The sequence below is a fragment of the Coenobita brevimanus genome, chromosome 46, assembly GCF_032717465.1.
Source record: "Coenobita brevimanus isolate Jiangsu-jjx chromosome 46, ASM3271746v2, whole genome shotgun sequence".
In the NCBI taxonomy this organism is placed as follows: Eukaryota; Metazoa; Arthropoda; class Malacostraca; order Decapoda; family Coenobitidae; genus Coenobita; species Coenobita brevimanus.
In genome coordinates, this window is record NC_136999.1 from 52,184,675 (window position 1) to 52,208,173 (window position 23,499).

General features: G+C 44.0%; 1 protein-coding gene across 1 annotated transcript; it reads left to right on the forward strand.

Moving 5' to 3' along the window:
* Window positions 1-3,240: 3,240 nt before the first annotated feature.
* Window positions 3,241-19,999, forward strand: LOC145398725 (putative neural-cadherin 2). Its single transcript, XM_080271524.1, has 10 exons — window positions 3,241-3,608; window positions 5,046-5,207; window positions 8,272-8,460; window positions 9,586-9,661; window positions 9,851-9,938; window positions 10,577-10,766; window positions 14,296-14,408; window positions 14,850-14,972; window positions 16,433-16,636; window positions 19,902-19,999. Exons 1-10 carry the CDS (start codon window positions 3,241-3,243, stop codon window positions 19,997-19,999), a joined length of 1,611 nt encoding a protein of 536 aa, XP_080127650.1.
* The last annotated feature ends 3,500 nt before the right edge of the window (window positions 20,000-23,499 follow it).

Genomic DNA, 23,499 nt, shown 5'->3' on the forward strand with positions numbered 1-23,499 from the left:
TGGATTACTCAGTCCCACACACAGCAGCATAGAGAACCGTTCCCGCAAGACACGAGTATTGGCAGGGGGTGCAGAGCCGTTCCCGCAACACACGAGAATTGGCAAGGAGGTGGAGTATTTAGCCAGCCTTTATCTCTTGCTTACATTTTACCAGCCAGCACTGTGTTTCGGAGGCATAAAACACTGCATACAACTTGACTGCATGACGTAACTCAGGATGCATGATATTTTTCCAGAGTATATGATGATAACGAGGTGCATGGCTAACTCTTTCACTCCGATGACGCATTTTATCATTTCTTCTTCCTATCAGACGATTTTATTCAACTTATGATGAGTTTAAGGGTCAGTGGGGCTTATACTTATCCTCTTCAGTTCGGAAAGTCTCTCCTAATCTTAGTAAAATCGTCTGGTGATGAATAATAAATAAAGGAATAAATAAGATGTCGAAGGAGTTAAGGCCCCACACTTGTTCCTTTTCATATTCACTTCCTCGTGACTAATTCTTCCACTATACTCCTCCTCCCTTCCTCAGCAGCTAATTCTTCCTTTACATCCCTTCTTCCTTCCTCACCAACTATTTTTTTCCTCTGTACCCCTCCTTCCTTCCGTCCTTCCTTCCTCACCAGCCAAACCCCTCCTTCCTCCCGGCAAGCCCCACACCATGCCAGTACTATCCTTGTCACTGCCGCTTGTCTTTCTTCAGCTGATGGACGTTGGTTCTGGCGTGGTGAGCGAGGGTAGCGAACCAGGGTGTGGATTGGGACGGTGTGCGGAAGCGGCCCTCACCTGTAGCGGACGTGGCAGGTAAAGTGCTGTTCATCATCATCATCATCATCGTCGTCGCTGTCATTAAATTATCATCATCATCATCATCGCCATCGCCATCGTCTGTCATTAAATTATCATCATCATCATTACGATGTATTCACTGCCAATTTATTTATTTTTTTCCAGGAAGAAGTAGAGACACGGGATTTCTTGCATTCTCCTTTCCTTTCCCTTTCTCCAAAACAAAATCTCTCTCTCTCTCTCTCTCTCTCTCTCTCTCTCTCTCTCTCAACTCAGTTTTTTATTTACAGGAGCAACAAGAGACAATAGAAGTTTCTACACTCAAATTACCTTGTCCATGAAAGAAAAAAAAGAAATATACAAATAAATGTCACAATAACGTTTCTCTATGCTAAAATTTATTCCTTGATTATTATGTCTAGGATGAACAGGATACCAAGGGATATTCTACACCTTCTTTGTCTTTCCTACAAAATATAATTACGGCAGTTGCTCAGTGGTTTGTTTATATACTGACTCAAGGTTCACTAGACACTCACCTGGCAGCATCTTGTGTCTTGTGGGGGCGGCTCAGTCTGCTGGCGTGGGTGTGGCAGTAGGAGTAGGAAGTGTAAAATGATGCAGGATAGACACTGATAACATAGGAGAAGGAAGTGTAAAATGATGCAGGATAGACACTGATAACGTAGGAGAAGGAAGTGTAAAATGATGCAGGATAGACACTGATAACGTAGGAGAAGGAAGTGTAAAATGATGCAGGATAGACATTAATAACGGAGAAGGAAGTGTAAATTGATGCAGGATAGACACTGATGACGAAGGAAGTGTAAAATGATGCAGGATTGACACTGATAACGTTGGACAAGGAAGTGTAAAATAATGCACGATAGTCATAACGTAGGGTAGGAAGTGCAAAATGATGCAGGATAGACACTGATAACATAGAAGGAAGTGTTAAATGATGCAGGATAGACACAGATAACGTAGAAGGAAGTGTAAAATGATGCAGAATAGGCACTGATAACGCTGTCTGTGCCCTCTCTTAAACAGGAGAAATCGCCCAGAGAAGTGGAAGAGAGAGCAATGTTATAAATTAATCATCCTGTATTAAGCGCACGACCATTTATCCCACGTACTGTATCGCATTTCTATATGACTGACACCAGGGGGACACGACTTAAAGTGATCTCCTTCATGTTCATCGCTATAACTCTTTCATGACTGGGAGAACTCTAGTACTGTGTACCACTTAAAACCAGACGATACTGTTCAGCTGCGTCATAAGAGCCTCACGGAAAACTCTCTGTAGCGGGTAACTCTAGTATTCTCGTCCAGTTGCTGTTTATCAGCCCAGAGCGTGTCATAGGAAGCTGAGAGAGTTTAATTTTTTTTTTTTTTACACATTTTCTTCATGTCATTAGAAATGAAATACCCACTGTGGCAACTGGGGGCACCACAACACCCCCAGGAGGCGACTACGGAGGGATTTGTAGGATGCGTGCAGTCTGTGCAATATGGGTATATGTCCCATAGGCCGCGAGCCCCTATTCCATGGAAAGCGCCCAGCGCAAACATCTCAGTCCAGGCACATTACCCTCAGGTCGAGCCAGCCCTCGCCAGGATCGGGGTGGAGCTGAAAACCCAGCTCCTGGCAGCACCCCAGTGATGGCCTGTAGCCACACATACTGTATAAAGAGACGGCATGTAGCCACTCAAATACAGCGACGGTCTGTAGCCTCACATATCAAGTGATGGCCTGTAACCGCACCATACCGCGATGGCCTGTAGCTGCACCTATAAAAAGATGGCCTGTAGCCACCCCAAGTGCTGCCTCCCCCCACCCTGCAGAACCAGTGACAGCCTGCAGCCGCACTCGGGGAGAGAACGACACACCCCCTCTCCTTCTGCTGTAGCCTCAAGAAGCATGACACCAGTGACGGCCTGTAGCTGCACCAGTAGTCAGGAGACAGCCTGTAGCTGCTCCTTGCCTACATGTTGCTTCTCATACGGGACACCAGCGATGGCCTGTAGCCGCGCTCGTGGACAAGTGATGGCCAGTAGCCACATTCTGTCCATGGTCCCGTCAGGAAGTCAGGCCCCGGTGATGGCCAGTAGCTGCACCAACAGGAAAGGGACCACCCTCCTCCTGTTGCCCAAAGGACCTTGGCAACGGCCTGTAGCCATGCCAGGGAGAGACACCTTAAAAGTCTCTCACCCCCTGTGACTTCACAACGTGAGGGCGACCCTTGCTCAGCCCACCCCTTCTGTGGCAGAGCTACTCACGCCTCTATCTCTCTAACCTGAGGCAGCCCACAGAAGAACTTCAGCCTAGAGGACTGGTGGAGTGGCCCTGTGTTGTCCCCGGGGGTTTATGCCCTCCAGCCAGTGCCAGAGAGAGAGCAAACCTTGACGGACTCCTGCCGAAGGTGATGCTGCAGTCTGACCCCGATGGCAGCTCAACAGAAGAGAGACCAGAGGCAACTGACCCTCAACAGCGCCCCCAGTACCCCAGGGCGTGACTCTTCCAGTCTCAGGCGACGTCGACTCCCTTCCCCAACCCGGCGCAGACAGGAGTGCCTGCAGGAGATGTTTGGCTCCAGTCCAAGGGGCCAGACTCCGGTGTCTAGCCCCACCAGTGAGGGGCCCTTCACTACACCCGACCCCAGTCCACAACAGGCAACGACACCTCTGCGGGTAGTCCCGTGGCCTCTGGCGGAGAAGACACCGGAGGAGACCCCGTTTACACCTGGCCAACACCTGCGAGTCCCCGGGCCACCTCTGCCCAGCCCGAGCCCTCAACGATCCCCCACCAAACAGTGAATGTGATATAAAAACTAAACATAGTGCCCGGTAGTAAATAGTGGAAATAGTGAGTGACAAAGACAGTGTTCAAATCATAAATACACCTGTCTGTTCATAACATCAGAAATGCTACTCCACCATTACTTAGTGTAAAGCAGGACACGCCACCTATCCTATGAGATACATGCAGCCCTAGACTGAAACTGTGTATAACCCCGGGCCAAGTGTTTACAGTGTCTGTCCTATATCCTTGCGACTGTGAGTATCCTGCGAGATATACATAATACACCTGCCAGTCCGAGTCCTGTCTAACACTTCTTGTCATTGTATAGAGTACTGTGTGTTTTGTCTGTACTGTAAGGAAGGACATAGTAATATAAGTGTAAGGTAGTTGCCCAGAGTTTTTATACCCTGTTCCTCTTGTGGTGTATCCTAGCTCTGGTCTAGATAAAGAACCCGGCTATATCATAGGTGTTCTTGGGACGGGAAGCCGTCCTAAAAGCACCTAGCATAACAATAAACATTGAGCATTATAGTTGAAATGAATCCGTATGTTTTTCCAGCGTGTCTACAACTAGCAGACTGACTGGAGATTACATAGAAAATGGTGTGATAATTTGGAGCACTCCGATTTGTGGTGAGAAATGCTAGTTACTTTCATGTATTTATAATTCGCATTTTTAAATTTGAGGCGTTGTCACGCTATCAGTTTTTCTCTTAATTTCTCCCCAACAACTCCATCTTGGTGATATTCTCTTGGTGACTCAAAGAAATACTGTTATATGGGCATTTGTAGTCATGGTCGCCAAGAATAATAGCCGCCAGGACTACAATGAAAAAAATGGGCAGAAAAATCGCTCGTGTGTCCCCGCCTCCAGGCGTGTAAGTTGCACTGCAGGCTTCGTAAATCCGTTTCCTTAGCGATTTTTTAAAATACATTTTGCACCTCAGCATTCCCTTGTGTGTTGTTTATACCGTTTTAATATCGACATTGGTTGTATCTGTAGCACACAGGAGAATAGTGAGACTTAATGAACGAATAAATCGCTGAAGAAGTGCTTCAAAATTTACAAAAATCTCTTATAATACGACCTGTTATCCTAAGAGTCTTATTCTAGCTGGCATGAGAGACTTCGTAACACCTCTTGCTCTGCGATTTATTTTAATTAAACATTTTTGTACCCTTAAACAGTCAAAGAAACAGCTATCCCAGGAGTAAGAATATTTGCAACTGGCGAAACGCGGTGAAAACCTGTATAATTATTTACTAAAGCGTGTTTCAGATGGTTTGATTTTTTCCGCTGTATATTGTCAGATGTAGGGTAAAATACCAAGATTTAAGCGAGATAAAAATTCAAAAAAAAAAAAAAAATGAAGCCTGCACTGTTACCTCGACAAATGCTTTTTCACTTAATTGCACAATATTGAGAATATCGGTGTCTCTCTTCCAGGTGTGAAGAGAATGGTGAGGGGGTGAGGTGTGAGTGTGAGGGTGGATGGGTGGGACGAGACTGCTCCACCCCCACCACCCCCACCACACTCCTGCCCCCTGGGTATGTCCGCGTGGCCCTCACCTTCACCCCGCCACCACACACCACCACACTGCAGCTCAGGTATGCCACAACCCTGCTTGGAACTGGAATAGGGACCTGGATTGTAAATTTGATGGTTGCATGTCGTAATCTTGGGGAAAAGGGGGACTTAGGAGAAATTTATTGTCTGCCTTTATGCCCCTTGTGTTCTCGATGGAAATTGATCCCTAGACCTCTTTTCTTGCCCCCTTTCACACACACACACACACACCCTCACCCCCATACCCATACCCTCACACCCATCCCCACACCATCACACCCATCCCCACACTCACCCCACCCCCACACTCACCCCACCCCCACACTCACCCCACCCCCACACTCACCCCACTCCACCCCATCCAAACACCCCCACACCCACACCCTCACCCTCACCCCCATACCCATACCCTCACACCAACACCCACACTCACCCCACCCCACCCCACCCCATCCAAACACCCCCACACCCACACCCTCACCCTCACCCCCACACCCATATCCATTCCTACGCCCACACCCACAGCCACACTCACCCCACCCTCACCGTTACCCTTTCTAACACGCCCATCCCTACGCTACTGTATTTCTCTCTCTCTCTCTCTCTCTCTCTCTCTCTCTCTCTCTCTCTCTCTCTCTCTCTCTCTCTCTCACAGCATTTATCCACAAAAGCTACATCCAAACGCGTTCCACAAGGCTTTTGAAGCTCTGTTTTATGGAACTAACAGGCTATAACTAAATCACATTGAGAAATATAACTACCTCACAGACCTTTCCATCGTAATATGAGGAAGGTACTGGACATAATTCTTTTCTTTTCTTTTTTTTTTAAGCGAATATGAATGCTAATTCGCCCGTAATTTCATCGGGTAAGGAGTCTACCTATCATCTCTTTCTTTACGATTTATTCTGTATACTACCCATTAATATCCCGTTTTAGCTGCTTAAATATATTTTAATGCCGGCGTCGATTGCATGATCAACACACAAGAATACTGTAACGGAGCAGAATAATAATAATTTATAAAAAAAAAAAAAAAAAAGGCAAATAAGAGGTGTTATAGACGTGGCATACGAGCCTGAAGGTGTCATAATCGTACCCTGGCAACCCACCAGTCAACACTGTGTCCGATTTCGTATCATTATACACGAATCATACCGTACACGAATGTATACACGAATATTATTGTGAACGAACGTACTGTACACGAATCACATGCGTATCATATTATACACGAAATCGGATGCACTGTTGACAGGTAGGTTGCCAGGACACGATAATGACACCAGACCCGCGCGCCGCGACAAGGTTTCTTAACTACACGAAAATCCTGCCCTGTGCTGCATGTAGGTGGGCCGTAGAGGATAACACCAGCCCCGGGTTATCATGAAACTCTTAAAGCTTCAGTGGATCTAAGTATGTCATGTTTGTCGTTGGAAAGTTTAGAGAAATGTAATAGCTGTTGCTTAGGCGGCTATTATCACATTTTGAAACTATATTGCTGAACACACACACACACACACATACACACGGGGGAGGGGGGAGAACCTGAACAGGAGTACCTCTGAAATTATTAGAACAACATCGAACCTACACACACCGATGGAAAGCCAAAATTTCAGCAATTAACACCCTCCCTCGCTCGACCACGTCCCATGGATTCGAGTTTGAACGAAAAAAAAAAAAAATAGTAATAAAATTAATATTGGGCACAGTGATAATTCCCGTTCGTCAAATTATACCTTATCTTACTCTTATCGCTGGATGTTATTTGGCTTCTGGATACATTTTTCAAACTGGGAGAGATAAGAGCATTCGTTAAGCCTTTCACAATTGGCGGTTCTTCCTTTCGTGAATGAATCTTGTGATCCTGTATACAGTGAAAATTTATTCGTTCTGGGAGGAGTAATTAAGACAAGATGGAAGAATATGAGGCAGAAGTGTGAATTACATACGAATATCTTTAAGTCATATGTATATATATTTTAGCTACATGTATACCGTATATTAACACCGTAAATTCAGTGACATTTTCTTGACATCAGTGTTATCATCTCCAGAAAATGTGATTCATCTTTGGATCGACTATTTAAACTGGGGTGGTTAGATTCAGTTACCCCTTCACTACAAGATATATCCCCAGGCTGAGGAAAGTCGTCTTTTGGTGTCCGCTTTAAAATGAAATATATATATAAGTTTCGCTAGGCAGGAGGTTAACTCGATAATAACGATAAATATCAAATAAAGTAATGATTTGCACTCCAGACGCTTCAACTTGTGCCAAATGGAATTATACTGATTTTTCTGTAACATATATCAAAGTTCTATTTTTATGTTGCCGTTTTTTACGGTTTTCTTGTGTCTGTAATTCACCGGGTCGGTCAGGATCACTTGATGGTCGTGATCGTCAGCATTTTACCCTCCCGGAAGGGAGCTGAGAGCTCATATAGTCCGATCTAAGGGCAAGGCTGTGACCTTCACACACCCTCACACCCGTCCCCTTGCTCAAGGGGGACAGTAACCACCCACTTTGTCAGTGAAACTTTTCGCAACCTGAGCGAGGTGCGAACTCCCGTCTACCAGATGGCAAGCGAGAACGTTACCACTGCGCCAGCGAGCGGTGTGTGTGTGTGTGTGTGTGTGTGTGTGTGTGTGTGTGACAGACAGACAGACAGAGACTTTTTACGGTTTTCTTGTGTGTGTGTGTGTGTGTGAGAGAGAGAGAGAGAGAGAGAGAGAGAGAGAGAGAATCCAGTCATTCACAGAAATATCGCCTTTTTAAGTTCCACTACCACCTATACAGCTGATTTGCCAGTTTACATAAACTCACAGTACCGAGTGTATGGAATAAGCCGTGATATTCTTAAACGCATCACCAATATAGGACAAGGGCTCACTGTATAACTGTCTGGAAAAACATTATAATTCCTCCCTTCCAACAAGTCACTTTAATAACAAGACTGTTTTTTGTTACTCGTCAGATTTGCCCATTTTAAGGATCAAGTTTATGGAGAAAACTTATTATATTTTGAAACACCGACATGTATCCAGAATTTGCTGTCTATCGTATCGAGAATTTGCTGTTTATCTTTCGTTTCTCACCAGGTTCCGTACGCGTGGAGGGTCGGGTCAGCTGGCCTCCCTGACCTCAGAGCACGGCACAGACGCAATGGTTCTACGGCTGGTGGATGGACGCCTCTGCCTCACCCTGGCCAGATGGCACGCCCCTGCCTCCCTCTGCCTTACCCACCCCAGCCTCACCGACGGCAGCTGGCACTCCGTCAAGGCTGCCAGGTGGGTGTTTAAACGGTATATTTTTGCTGCTGCCATGCTTTTTTTTTCCTTTTTAGCTCAGTAGAGACTTCCATACAGGGGAATTGGATATACTATAACCTTCATTGACCTCTTCATTCTTGGACGTCTTTACTTTTTTTTTTTTACATTTATGAGAGTTGTGGAACAGGATGGGTTAGATATACGCTTCATTAACCCCTTCAGCCCAAGTACGTCATTCCTGTTTTATTTGTGCTGTACCATGCTAATTTATTAGGCCTGAGAGGCTTTATTAACTCAGAGTGAGGACGTCTTAAAATATTGTATCCTTTCTGTTTGCAGATGAATTATTCTGTTTTGTTCAGGAGAGACTTTTAAAACTGAAGCAAATAGATATAGTGTTCATTAACGCATTCAAGCCGATGATGTGTTTACATAATTCGCCATTTTAAAATGCTGTACAAAATATTCAGTGAATGTAGGTGCCTCTCGTTCCTTTTGTCGCATTTGTTGACTCACGTTTTTGTCCTAGGTATGCCGATGCCGTCAAGTCTAATTTCCAGTTTATTTTTCTGAACATCATATTTTTTACGCAGTTTTTAATAGTGATAGTTTTGTTCTCATACATAATAGACTAAAAATGCGTGACATGATGGTTGTCGCCTTAAGGAACTAGTGTTTTTTATATCACAGTCTAAGTATCTGTCATCCAGTCTTTTTTTTTTTTTTTTTTCCACGGGCTTTTTTTTTTTTTTTTTATCACGGGAGCAAAGGGGCCCGAGACTAGGGTCCTCAGTCCCGACATTTAAGACAGGGGTGACCTGCCTCGCTTTTCCTTGAGCAGCATTATGTGGCCAATAAACCCCAACCACCCTTCGGATGGAAACCCCTACGGGCCCCATCTGGCTGGAGCGCCTAAATCCACTAGCCCACCAGACGTTCATTTGGTTATATAGTTACTATCCAACGTAGTAAATGGTTACCTGGATTATAGGAGCCATCTGACCTGTCATTTAGTGCACAGTCACCTGATGGTTGCACTATGTTGATTGGATGATGAATGCAAATGCAGCAAAACGAAGAAAAAGGGGTCTTGAACTCCTGTATTTTCACTGTATACTACATTCTCATCCAGGTCTCTTTCAGGTTCGGCTCCTCTACCTTCCTGTCCGCCGACGATGGCGAAATGTACAACTCCTCCCTTAGGATGTCCGGGCCAAGGGTACATGAGTCACACGCTTATTTCTTTATTATTTTTTAAGCTGAAGCTGTGTTAAATAGTTCAGTCCTTTCATATTCACTCATACAACCAGCAAACACTTTACAACTAAGCTAGGGTCAATAATAGAGTGAAAATATACAAGCAAACGTCAAAATTGCGCCATTTTTTGTATGTATGCTTTCCCTTCAGATGCTGGAGATCGACAGCCTGGAGGGCGTTCGCATAGGGGGATCCGCTGAGGAATCCGGCGGCTTCTCTGACAGTGCCTCTTTTGATGGTGAGACGTAGCTTCGGAATATCACTAGTTATTATTATTATTATTATTATTATTGGCATGAACTAAGAGGATTTAAATGTCAGAAGCTTCCCCAATGAATATTAACTATTTTGGTGACGAATCCGGGTATTCATGCATCCATGTTTATTCTGTATGGCACACTTTTTTCTTAGTGATTAATTTTGCATATGACTCTGTGATATTCTTTTTCTCTTCTGTAATTTTTGTTTAGTATTGACAAAGCTTGAAACAACAACATAGTGGATACTGAGGTACAATGTAAAGAGTAGATCGCCGAGGTGGTGGTGTTACGGAATCTTACTTAAAATACCGTCGAGTAAACTCTCTGTATACTTGGCTTTACTGAAACCGTACATGCATACATACATTCATAAATACATACATACATACGTTCATATATATATATATATATATATACGTACTGTACACATATATACGCGTAGATAGATGAATAGAGATAATATGCCAAAAAAAAAAAAACTTGTTTCTCTAATGTCACTTGAACAACGGTAATTAAAACAGCGTAATGGGTGGCAATTTTTCTTTCTCGTCCAATGGTGTACATATGACCCACTTACAACAGCTGAAGTAAGGGTGACGCAGCCGATCTTTCACAGGGTGTATTGATGACGTGCGAGTGGGTGGTAAGATGCTGCCGCTGCCGCCCTCCATCAACAGCACCGAGTGGGGTCAGGCCAGCATGTTCCAGGGAGTGAGGGAAGGGTGCGGCGCCCCCCTGGTCTGCCACAACCTTACCTGCCCCCCACACCTCACCTGCATCGACACCTGGAAGTCTTATCGCTGCGGGTGAGGCTCATGGATGGTTAATACTTACATCAGGAAGAGGAAGACAAGCTCCAATTTGTGACAGGCATTTTTGGAACACTCAGGATTCTAACCAAGCCCCTTGCATCCCCCATTCCACGGCACAGTTAACAGAGATAAAAAGAGGCTGGACATATTCTTTCGTTGCCAGGCGTTTCAGATATGGTCGTTTTGATCTGGAGTCTGCCTTACCCTTTACGATTTAAGTTTTAGACATACAGTCGTTAGAAGTTTGCCTCGTTTCTCTTCAAAATACAAAAGCGTAGGTTATATCTCTTTTCTGCAGGAGGAGCAATAAAAGATTTGTGCAGAATCTTCCTGTGTCTCTAGTTCATCCTGCAAAATTGAATCAAAGTTACGTCAAAGAACTGATCCTAAAATTGACGGAATCCTACGTCTAAGTTGTAAGTTCTGATGTCCAGTTTCTGCCTCTCGATTCGTGTCTTACGTGTGTTGCAAGTTACATCATCTGGTTCATATGTATCCTTTCTGACAGCCTGTCCAGGAGTCCACTGATGCTCGTGTTTAACTACCAACAACTAACATAAAGAGCAGGAAAGAAAAATAGAAGAAATATGTGAGGAAAGTTGAGCAAGGGGAAGTGAGTGAGAAAGGAGTAGGTTATATATGATTCGTTTATATCTGACGGACCTACACACCCGCAACATGAATACTAACTTGTGGTTGCATGAAATTCGATGAGCCTCTGTTATAAGGCAGTAAGAGTCTCCTTGGTTACTATAGTCAATTTGTTTTCACCTGACTGACATAGGCCACTCCTGTACTTTGGACACTGTGTCGTGGTTGTATGAAATTCGATGAGCCGTAGCCATTATGAGACAGGGATGAGCCTCCTTGATTACTGATAGACTCCATGTGTTAATACCTGACGGAACTGGGCCACTCCATGTCCTTAATACAGGGTCCTGGTTGCATGAATTCTCTGAGCTTTAGTTATAAGGGAGAAGCGAGTCACCTTTACTATTATTAGATGGAATGTTATTATTTTGCTTGACAGAACTGGCCCACCAATGCTAAGTTGTGGTTGATCCATAGTTTTGAGGCTGGAATGAGACTCCTTGCTTACGAGCCTAATCGCCCCTCCAGTCTGACCACACTTAGCAGTCGACTGAGCTGAAAGGCGTTGGGACTTTTCGTCAAGCTAAAAACGCGCTGTGCTTAAATCGACCCTCCAATCTGTCTACAGTCTGCCTTCAGTTGTGCTAATGAAAAAAACAATCGTGACACAACCCAGAAAAGAGGAAACTGTGACAGCGAGAGTAAGTTCGGTAATCAGGATGTGGGCGAGATGTAGACCACAGACGCGGGTGATAGGAGTGCTGGTGTCTGGTATGAGATGCATCGAGCAATGGGTCATCGACAGTCATCTGCCACTATTGTGTCCTACCTTCCATAGTTCACATTCCGTCTCGAACCCCATAGAAAACTTCCTTTTCATTTTCTTATAATATCTGCTTCGTAATAACAAATATATCATGTAAAGCTTTCCACCGCCACAGCCACATGGGAAGTTTGGCGAACTTTTAATCGTGATAATACAATTCCTTCACTGCCTCTACCCATCCCACTACCATGCGTGCATTCTTCCAGGAGCTGCCAGTATCTTGTTGGCCTGGTCTGACTGAACCACATAAACCTGTCGTTACATAAGCTCATTACAATACGTATGAACAGCTGCTCCCTGGCAACATAATGTTTGATGGTCAGAGTTTGCATGATAATTGAAAACCAACAGGGAACAGGTAATTAACTTTTGACAAGAGATCATAAGTCATTGATTAAGGGCAAGGTCAAATTAGTTTTGATTCGATTTTGACCAAACTTGGTGGAAGGGTTGGAGAGCGGGAAAGGGTGAAATGATTCAGTTTTTAGAACAGTCACTCAGCAGTAAGGGTCACCGGGCAAGGTCAAAGGCTCGGCCTTTAACTCTGTATTTTTTATTCACTTTGGATGACACTTGGTTTGGCGTTATCAAAGAGTGAAATAATTTCAGAGCAGTTGGTCAAAATTCAACTAAGCTGAACTTAAACACTTTTGGTCCGATCCCATCCAAACTTGGTGGATGGGTTAAGGGTCAGGTAAGAGTGAAGCCAGTTGATTTTAAAAGCAAACAGTCAAAGGGCCAGACCACAGAGTAGAGTCAGATGTTGTGTCCGTGCACGCTACTCATCAGTCTCCAAACATCGTAATGAATCACGCTGTACACAGTAGTCAGATGAGGCGAAGGTATTAATATTCATGACATCTACACTACTCTTTTCCAACATTTATTTCATTACCATTCCCCAAAACCACGGGTGCTGGGTGATCGTTGGACAGGCCTGTAGACCGATTGTGTTTTCAGGTATACATGTGTCGTCCTCGGCCTGAAGGAGTTAAATTGAAGACGCCATCGTAGGGAAGGGGATAAATTAGCGTTGCACGTAGTGTAAAAAACATGAAAAGCAAATCCTCATAATATTACAGGTGAAGGTGAGGTGTTGTGTGGTGAGGGCGACGGGTGCCAGACACTTTAGTTCGTCCACCATATTTTGGCAATTTTTTATAGTGTTTCGTTTTTTTTTTGTAGCTTATACCCGTAGCTCAGTTGCAGATAAAGATAACTGCACGGCTCTCCATCCTTTCCGTAGCACTTCTTCGTGGCTAGTACCATTTTCTAGTGTTAATCTCTTGTTGCACCTCGGCCATTTTAGACCAAGTTAAAATGGACAGAGCACATCATTACTGATTGTACTGGATGTTATGTTTCAAGTAGTATGTGTTGATAATTTTGCAGACATGACAAGGAACACGAATTGCGCCATGAGAGGTGTAAAGAATTGCATCACCAACGACAATATGTGGCTTTTTTCCAACCTGACAATGATCCCTAACCCTTTCACCTCAGCTACTGGCCAGGTGAAGCTAGACTGGAGCGTAGTTTGGATTTAAAAACGGGGGAGAATCATTCCTACCTCAAAGTATGACTCGTCGAATTTCATGCCACGACCATTTGATTTCAGGTTATGCAAGTGGTCCAGTTCCCTCAGGTATAAACAGATTAACTACGGATTATGCAGTGTTGAAATGTTGGTAGTATTGCAGGTGTGAGGAGGGTCAGGTGTTGGTAGTGTTGCAGATGTAAGGGGGTCAGGGGTTGGTATTATTGCAGGTGTGAGGGGGTCAGGTTTTGGTATTATTGCAGGTGTGAAGAAAGTTAGGTGTTGGTATTATTGCAGGTGTGAGGAGGGTCAGGTGTTGGTATTATTGCAGGTGTGAGGAGGGTCAGGTGTTGGTATTATTGCAGGTGTGAGGAGGGTCAGGTGTTGGTATTATTGCAGGTGTGAGGAGGGTCAGGTGTTGGTATTATTGCAGGTGTGAGGAGGGTCAGGTGTTGGTATTATTGCAGCTGTGAGGAGGGTCAGGTGTTGGTATTATTGCAGGTGTCAGGAGGGTCAGGTGTTGGTATTATTGCAGCTGTGAGGAGGGTCAGGTGTTGGTATTATTGCAGGTGTCAGGAGGGTCAGGTGTTGCAGGGCGAGGGTGGAGGGTGTGAGGACCAGGACGAGTGTGAGTGGCAGCCGTGTCTGCACTCGGGGTCCTGTGTTAATAATACTTTATCGGGTAAGTGGCAGAGAGAGAGAGAGAGAGAGAATGTGATAATTTTAAGCATGACCAATTTGATATACAATATTTTTATGTAGCCTGTGCACATCCGAGAGAGCAATGATTTCTGAAGTTTTATTGATAATTATTTAAATATGCAGTTTGTGTGTTGCGTAGCCCTTTCCTTGGGGGAAGCAGCCTAGGTATATAGATAGATAGATAGTGTTGCGTAGATACATAAAACTATTCAGAATAATGTACTGTACCATTTGGTGTGTGTGTGTGTGTGTGTGTGTGTGTGTGTGTGTGTGTGTGTGTGTGTGTGTGCGCGCGCGCGCGCCAGAGAACAGTGGACAATACTTCAGACTATTTCAGTGTATGTAAATAACTTCATCCTTCTGAAATACACCGTACCATGCAGTGTGTAATCAGTGTGCGGTACGTGTTGCAGGGTTCGAGTGTGTGTGTGTGTGTCAGGGTACAGCGGCCAGTACTGCCAACTACCTCACACTGACGACACCCCACTCACACTATCCCTGGCCGCACTACTGGCTGCCCTGGCTTGGTGTACTGTCCTTATCGGTAAGTGATACGTCAGTTCTCTCATACTAGCCCATCCCGCCAACAGATTCTATCATACTAGCTCATCCCGCCCACAAACTCAATCATACTAGCCCATCCCGCCAACAGATTCTATCATACTAGCTCATCCCGCCCACAAACTCTATCATACTAGCCCATCCCGCCAACAGATTCTATCATACTAGCCCATCCCGCCCATAAACTCAATCATACTAGACCATCCCGCCCACAAACTCAGTCATACTAGACCATCCCGCCCACAAACTCTATCATACTAGCCCATCCCGCTCATAAACTCAATCATACTAGCCCATCCTGCCCACAAACTCAATCATACTAGCCCATCCCGCCCACAAACTCAATCATACTAGACCATCCCGCCCACAAACTCAATCATACTAGACCATCCCGCCCACAAACTCAGTCATACTAGACCATCCCGCCCACAAACTCAATAATACTAGACCATCCCGCCCACAAACTCTCTTATATTAGCTCATCCCGCCCACAAACTCTATCATACTAACCCATCCTGGCCACAGACTCTCTCATACTAGCTCATCCCGCCCACAGACTCTGTCATACTTGCTCATCCCACCCACAAACTCTATCACACTAGCCCATCCCACCCATAAACTGTCATACTAGCCCATCCCGCCCACAAACAATCATACTTGCCCATCCCGCCCACAGACTCTATCATACTAGCCCATCCCGCCCACAAACTCTGTCATACTAGCCCATCCCACCCACAAACTCTCATACTAGCCCATCCCGCCCACAAACTCTATCACACTAGCCCATCCCGCCCACAAACTGTCATACTAGCCCATCCCACCCACAAACTCTCATACTAGCCCATCCCACCCACAAACCCTTATACCAACCCATCCCACCCACAAACCCTTATACCAGCCCATCCCGTCCACAGTCTCAATCATACTAGCCCATCCTGCCCACTTGTCTCAGTTCACCTCTCGCTGGTTGTCTATGGTGATGCTGAGTGCCATACAGCATCAGCATCAGCAGTGTGCCACCAACGACAAACCTAGGCATTCGTTTTTTCTTTGTTTTTCGTGGCCATATTTTCTTACTCTAGCCAACATAAAATCTTGAGTTTGAATTCAGTTTTTTTAATACCCCTAGACCAGGTTCCATGGAGTTCAACCTACCCTTGGGAAAAGACACGGCTTTGTAGAAGAGATACGTATGCGTAGTGGTCTAAGTCTGGATTTCTGCTGTGTAATGTAATCGAGTTTCCATTTTGGAGATGTTGTGCAAAGTCAACTACCGGGTTTTTGTCTCCACATCACTGCCATGGTTAGTACTTCCCAGGGACTATGGTAACCAGCCGCCTCCTCCCCACATATTCAACAGCTTCAAGGATGTAAGTATGGCATCCACCCATTTTCTGCATTTCCCGTGAGTAATTATTGGCTGAGACTCCTGTTTATTTGCAGTAGTTGTGTGTGCGTTCCTACTCCACCAGCACCACAAACGTTCATGTGTACGTAAGGGTGAGGCGGTGGGGGAGGGTGGGAAGGGTGAGAGTCACCCCACCACCCCCACCACCACGGCTCCCCCCAACCTGCTGGAGCTTCAGCTACGTACACCACCCAGGACCAACGGACAGCTGGCGTGGACCACAAACACAAGCATTGCAGGTGAGATGGGAAGCGACTGTTGATCATAAACAGGGTGTCTCGGGAGGAAAGGGCATGACTTTGGGAAATAATAGATGAGGGAATTAAAAAAAAAAAAAAAAAAAAAAAAAAAAAGCTGTATGTAGTAACAGCCATTATGGACTTACGGTTAACCTACTGATGACCTAATTGGGGGGGAAAAGGTCTTCCTTATATTACACCCATTAAGTCATCAGTAACCATGGGTCTACCGGTTGAGATTTCAACGCGTGTTGGTGACAGTTCTTAGTAGAATTCGTTTATCAAATATTTCCCACATTTACGAATATGCCCTTTACTCCCGTGACACCCTGTACAAGCTGATTTGCTGTACCGATTATTAGCACAGTAAAGGAAATATTAAAACGAAGACATGTATGCACCATAATATAACGGTACTACAGTACATAATGCTTGTAATCAATGTTCTTGCAAAGTGGAATAATAAAACAAGAATATATAGGCCTGACTGTAATATTATAACTGTATTTACTAATGATCAACAGCCAGTCAGCATCTTCACTTTTACCTCACTCTGACCCTTGTTACTTAGCACGGGAGCATACTAACACCTCATCCTTACTGGTTTATTTCTTATTCTGTTCCTTTACTTAATTCTGTTGCGTTAGTCATGCAATATTGGTTATTAAAAAAAGAAGATAATAATGGGTCGTTGGGAAAATAAATCACAGAGGAGGAGAAGGTGCCAGGGAGCTTCCTTAGTCGACGAGAATACGAGACTATATATCTTTTTTTTTTTTTTTTTTTTAATACTTTCAAACCTCCGGGATCATTAAAATATTTCCCCTCGGTATTTATTAGCCACTGAAAAGCCTCCCGAGGTTTGAGGGTTAGGGCTTCGTAGCACAACATCCTTAACCCTCCTCAGGTACATCTGGGTCTGACAGACCCGGGCAATTTTTTCGATGGTATAGTTCAGTAACTTATAGATGCCTGGGATCCCTGTCCATCTCAATAGCTTCCTAACTTTTTGTGCCCATGCAGGGTGTAGGGGGGGTTACTTTCGTGTCGATATTTTTGCAATATATCGCTCAGAACTGCATGTCGGGTCTGTGAGACCCAGGTGTACCTGAAGAGAGGGGAGATTTTTTTTCACTGTGAGTTTGCAAGTTGATTTTATGTTGTGTGGGATCCACTATGCCCATAATGAAGGTCCTCCATCCCTCAAGTTGTGATTCAAGTGCTAGGCTCATAGTGTTCCTTGTTTTCGTGTATGGTGACTGAAAAAAATTAGTTTGGCCTTTTTTTCATGTTTTTAAAAAAATATCGAGTTCAATGAAGTAAAACTTATTCACATAGTTTTGTAACTAATAAGACCTAATACATTGTAGGATATTCAGGAATTCATTATATAAAACATGTGTGACACTACAGCTTTTTTTAAAGCCGGGTCTGAGATCCAGGTGTCCCTAAGTTGTAAGCGAGACTGTAGATCTACCTGAGGAGGGTTAACGACTTATTTTGCGTATTACACCTTACCTTTCTCTTGTGTTATTTTCGATCGTTTTAATGTCATCATAAATTGCGTCACTAACATTCAGGAGGATATTTAGATGTAATATGCAGAATAAATCGCCGAAGAAAAGGTGTTACGAGATCTCCAAAGCCCCTTATAATACGATCCTTACTTCTGTCACTGTTCGACAGGTGTGGACGTGCTGCAAATTGACCACAGGGAAGATGAGGCAAACAAAGAGACACACAGAAAGAAGGATGGAGAGAGGAAAGGCAGTATCAGCAAGAGAGAGGGCCCAGAGGGGAAGAGAGACAGTGGAGGAAAGAGGGAGAATGAAGAGAAGAGACACCCCTCCATAGACGACCTGAGGAATTATGCCTACGAGGGGGAAGGGTCGTCACCAGGGTCGTTGTCGTCATGTAAGTAGTGGAAACAGGGAAAGGGGAAAGCCACAGGGAGGTCCAGGCAGTCTCCTCAACATAATCGTTAACCTTTGCCTTTCTCATTCAACCTAGGGACATGAGCTGCTGAGAAATTTTCCTTAAGTCAGCATTTTAAGTGCTGAATTATCATCACCCAGAATCTTGCACTTTTATCCCATGGTCATACACGCGTAATATGTATATATATATATATATATATATATATATATATATATATATATATATATATATATATATATATATATATTATATATATATATATATATATATATATATATATATTATATATATATATATATATATATATATATATATATATATATATATATATATATATATATATATATATATATATATATATATATATATATATATATATATATATATATATATATATATATATATATATATATATATATATATATACGCACACACACACTAAAACCTCCCTCAGTCAGAATTATGTATAAGTCAGCACAGCTCCAAAATATTCATTAAAAAAAAGTCGTTCTCGAAAATTGACCACGTGGCAAAAAAAAAAAAAAAAAAAAAAAAAAAATCGACAAAACTGATCCTAAGTCGGGAAAATGCCGACTAATAACAACCCAAACTCGGCATCACGTGAGGCGTGACCACTCAGCTCTATAACATGGAGACTCCGCAGCGAGCATGTAGCTTTGGCCGCTACATTGAAACACCACCACTCGTCGCCCCCACAATGGTAATGCAATTAGATCATTGTTCTTAGCCTGCTGTTTCTGTTTCACTCTTGCTTACATAAGCTAAGCAGTGCGCCATGGTACTATATTTTCTGAATTTATCGGCTGATTTCAAAAGACGTGGGCGTCGATAGTGTAGATAAACATCAGCGCTGCCCTGGGTCAGTGTCGGCGGTTACACAAACTATGTGGTGTTACCACTGAGCTTTGTAGTACGGAGAGGCTATCTCCACCGCAAGCATGTGATTTTGGCCGCCATATTGAAACACTAGCACTCAGATACAAATTCAAATACTTTTTTTTCCACTAAGCAGGGGTTATTAATAGATATACTCGTGGCTTATAATACAGAAACATATATGGATTATGATTTTTTTTTTCTACCTAGTTCAACGAATTATATGGGGTACATTTAACCAGTGAGTATAAAACAGGGATAGTGGGGAAAAATCTTCCCATCCCATCCCAGGGGGCAGTAATGTTACAGAATTAGCAATAATAAATATTTCTTACTTGTGAAAAGTAACGCCAGCTCTCTTTGATGAATTCCTGTGCCTATATTTGTATCTGTAAACTGGATCATGGCACTATATTTCCTGAATCATCAGCTGCTTTCGAAAACCCATTGAGCAACTCAGTACAAAAACGCGGGCATCAGGCGTGGTGTAACATGGCTGCCGCTACACCAGGGCCGCCCTGGCGGTAGCTACATAAATTAGGTGGTGCTACCAATAAGAAAGCCTCTCCATACTATAGAGCTCAGTGAGTGCCACCCATGAGAAAGTCTATCCATGCTACAGAGCTCAGTGGGCGTGGCGCATCAGGCTATCCCGTTCAAACTTGTAGAAGTCAAAATTAAGTCGGCACATTGGTTGTTGGCCGGCAATACACCGACTTAGGTGGTATAAAACTTACCAAATCGCAGCAGCCGCCGTGCCGTGCATCACTTGAAGTTCAGTGACTCAGTCTTGCCCTGGCCACCACCCGTGATGTGCTTCTTCCATTTGCTTGTGACTGTGACAAAGTGTTGTGCACTTTTCAAGTGTACTTATCCAGCATCCTGCCATCATGTCGTCTCTGCACGGTACCAAGGGAGCCTCTGGGAGGGAGGGAATGAAGCTGAAGACTCTGACCCTGCAGGAGAAGCTGCAAGTCTTGGCACGAACAGACGCTGGTGCCTTCATGCTATCTGTTTCTGCAGAGTTCGACATCAAGCCCAGCACCTTCTACGACGTCAAGAAAAACAAGGAAAATTCGTGCCCATGCCCCTCTTGAGGACCCAGGCTCTGTCAAGAAAAGGATCCGGCCAGTGAAGCACCTGACCACGCTGCTGTGTTTAAGTGATACACACAGAAGCATGCCACTGGTGTGCCCGTGAGAGGTGTGGACTAGCAAAACGCTGCAATGAGGTTGGCCAAGCATCTGATGATCCCGGATTTCAAGGCAAGTTCTGGTTGGCTCTTCACGTTCAGGACCCGACACTGCCTCACTGACCGGAAAGTTGTAGGTGAAATTGCCAGTGCTGACAAGGCTGCTGTGGAGCCTTTCAAGAAGAAGCTTGGCGAAAACCTCAGTTCATCTGGCCGCCTCCTCTCACAGCTGTGCAACGCCGACGAGACAGGGCTATTTTGGAAGTCCATGCCCTCTAATATCTAGGCAAGCAGGTAAGAGGGTCGCATCCCTGGGAGGAAGGCAGCCAAGGACCACATCTCCGTCTTGTGCTGCGCCAATGCTACGGGGACCCCCAGGCTGAAACCCATGGTGATTGGCAGGTCCAGGAAGCCAAGGACAACCAAAAACATCGTGGACAAACTCCCGGTGATCTACAGGAGCAACAAGACTGCTTGTTTCATCAGGGAGTTGTTTTTGGAGTGGTTTCACAACCATTTCGTGCCTGATAGTGAAAAAGGAGACATGTCGCCCACAGTGAAGCTGTCAGAGCTCCGTTTTTATCTGGATAAGACTCTGGAGGGACTGGTACAGTATGATGGCTTTGATAAATATTACCCTGTACTCAGATATCAGAGCTGATGTGATCATGAGACAGCGTGCTACTCAGAAGCAAAAGAAAATCTCGTAGTTATTTAAGCCAAAACCAATACCGTACCTAAGGAACCCCAACCCTCCACCAGCAGTGAGTCTTCCTGCAGCTTACTCGGCAGTATTTCCTCAGACGCACCTGAGAACATTTTTAACAGTGACAGTGATTAAGTGATAGTAGTGAATAAGTGTACTGTATTTAAAGTGTATATTAAACTCAGTAGAGTAATTCAGTTATTTTGATACAAAGGTGATATAAATTAGTGATAAAGGTCTGTATAGTGTACAGTATAATAAGTGTACAGTATGATAAGTGTGATTAAGTGTACAGTATGTTAAGTGTGGTTATAGTTAGAAAATTGCGCATAATCTTGAGCCCCCCAAATACCTCTACATCCTGCCAAAAGGCCTCCTCTACGCTTGGGGTACGCCCTACTGCTGTATTCAAACATGGTAAGTGATCATACACACGGCACTTCATACGAGGTGCCGAGGATACGATGGTAAATCGGAAAGGTAACGTGGTAAAATTGCCGACGATACCACGGGCATTTGGAATTCATCTGGATAGAGTCCTGCCGAGGATACGACGGGCAAAACAGTGTGACCAAAACCCAGGCGACTCGACGGAGAATATATCGTACTACAGCATTGAACATTTAGCCTAACACTGAATACTTATTAATATTTTAGAATAATTATCAATCTTTTTGAAACCCTTATAAAGAGTTAATATTTCCTATACCGAGGAAACTGTGATGTCGGTAAAATAATCACGTGTTTACAACTGAGGACACCACTGCAGCTAGACGTACTGCTACGAGGCGTACTGCTACCAGTCATTTTAACCAAAAGCCATTTTAACCGATGGGGCTCCTGGATAATGTGATGCATACTTCTCATCGGCGTGTGTACCTATTTGTAAACAAAGTTGCTTCTCCTTATTCTCTACCGAGTCAGCGACAGCGAGCACTTTCCACAGTCGCGAGATGGGGCTCTGGCAACAGTGTGAGAAGCATGTCCTTTGCCGAGGATACGAGGAACGTGTGTGATAGCGTCCAAGTTTTGTTCCACTTAAATCTTCCTCGGCCGTTCCTGATACGAGGTACCGTGTGATACCCCCTCTCTCATAAATCGGCAGTTTGCCTAAGTCAGCAAGGCCTCAGCCCCCATTATGCCAACTTCGGGTGGTCTTACTGTAGTTATATATACAGTACATAGATAGACAGATACATAGATAGACATACACAACACAAAACAGAAGTAAAATTACCTAATACATTGTAACATACCGTACTTAGAAGTATAACAGTAGGTGGGTGGACGCATTTGGTATTAAGGGCTCAAGAGTGCATTAAGATTGGGGATAGAGTCCCATTAACACTCCAGCGTACGTACACCCTGCCAAAAAAGTATCGGCTCACTTACAGCACGTATCATTCTGAAACATGGATGAAGCATTGTGATGTAAGCGGCATCCTGTAATTATAAGTGCAAATATTATCTTTGGTAGTTATTAGAACTCAAAATTTCAAAAAGATTCACATACTGGGTGGTATATGTTTTCAGACGCCATATTTATAGATCATGTGTGTCTGCGGAAGTTGCTCATTTTCACAACCATCGTACCCCAAGGAGCCGATACTTTTTTGGGAGGGAGTACCTTATATAAAGAAATAAAAATATTAATACAATTTAAGTTCTCAGCACAGCATGAAAAATATTAACAAGGTCAGCCGTTGCACAGCCACCTTATGAAGTATAACTGTCATTTTGCAAACTTATACAGCTTAAAGCCACGGTTTGTCATTAACATACTGATTTTATAATGGTATTCTGTAGGTGGTGAATCAGTAGTATGACTGCAAATTTCGAGTTTTTAAATAAAGTTTTGGTAACAGACTAAAGCAAAGTGAGAGTTTGAGACTGGATCATGAAAAGACAGTTGCAACATTTCGTCATATTGTTTCAAGTGATTTTTGTATGGCTAAAAGGATAATCATATTCATTGTAATATTTGATTTTAAATCACGTACGTTTCTCCTCGTTCAGGTTTAGAGAGCTGTGGTGGAAGTGCCAAGTTTCTGGGTGGAATAAGGGAAGTGGCGCACATCCTCGACTCCTGGGAACCCACCCACGCCCACCCCACACCAGCACCTCCCACCC

Bases quoted from the DNA above. Each gene is read 5' to 3' on its own strand.
- LOC145398725 (XM_080271524.1), top strand. From the start codon at position 3,241: ATGGCAGCTCAACAGAAGAGAGACCAGAGGCAACTGACCCTCAACAGC. The intron at 8,461-9,585 runs GTGGGTGTTTAA...GGTCTCTTTCAG, and splicing joins CACTCCGTCAAGGCTGCCAG to GTTCGGCTCCTCTACCTTCC. The intron at 9,939-10,576 runs GTGAGACGTAGC...GATCTTTCACAG, and splicing joins TGACAGTGCCTCTTTTGATG to GGTGTATTGATGACGTGCGA.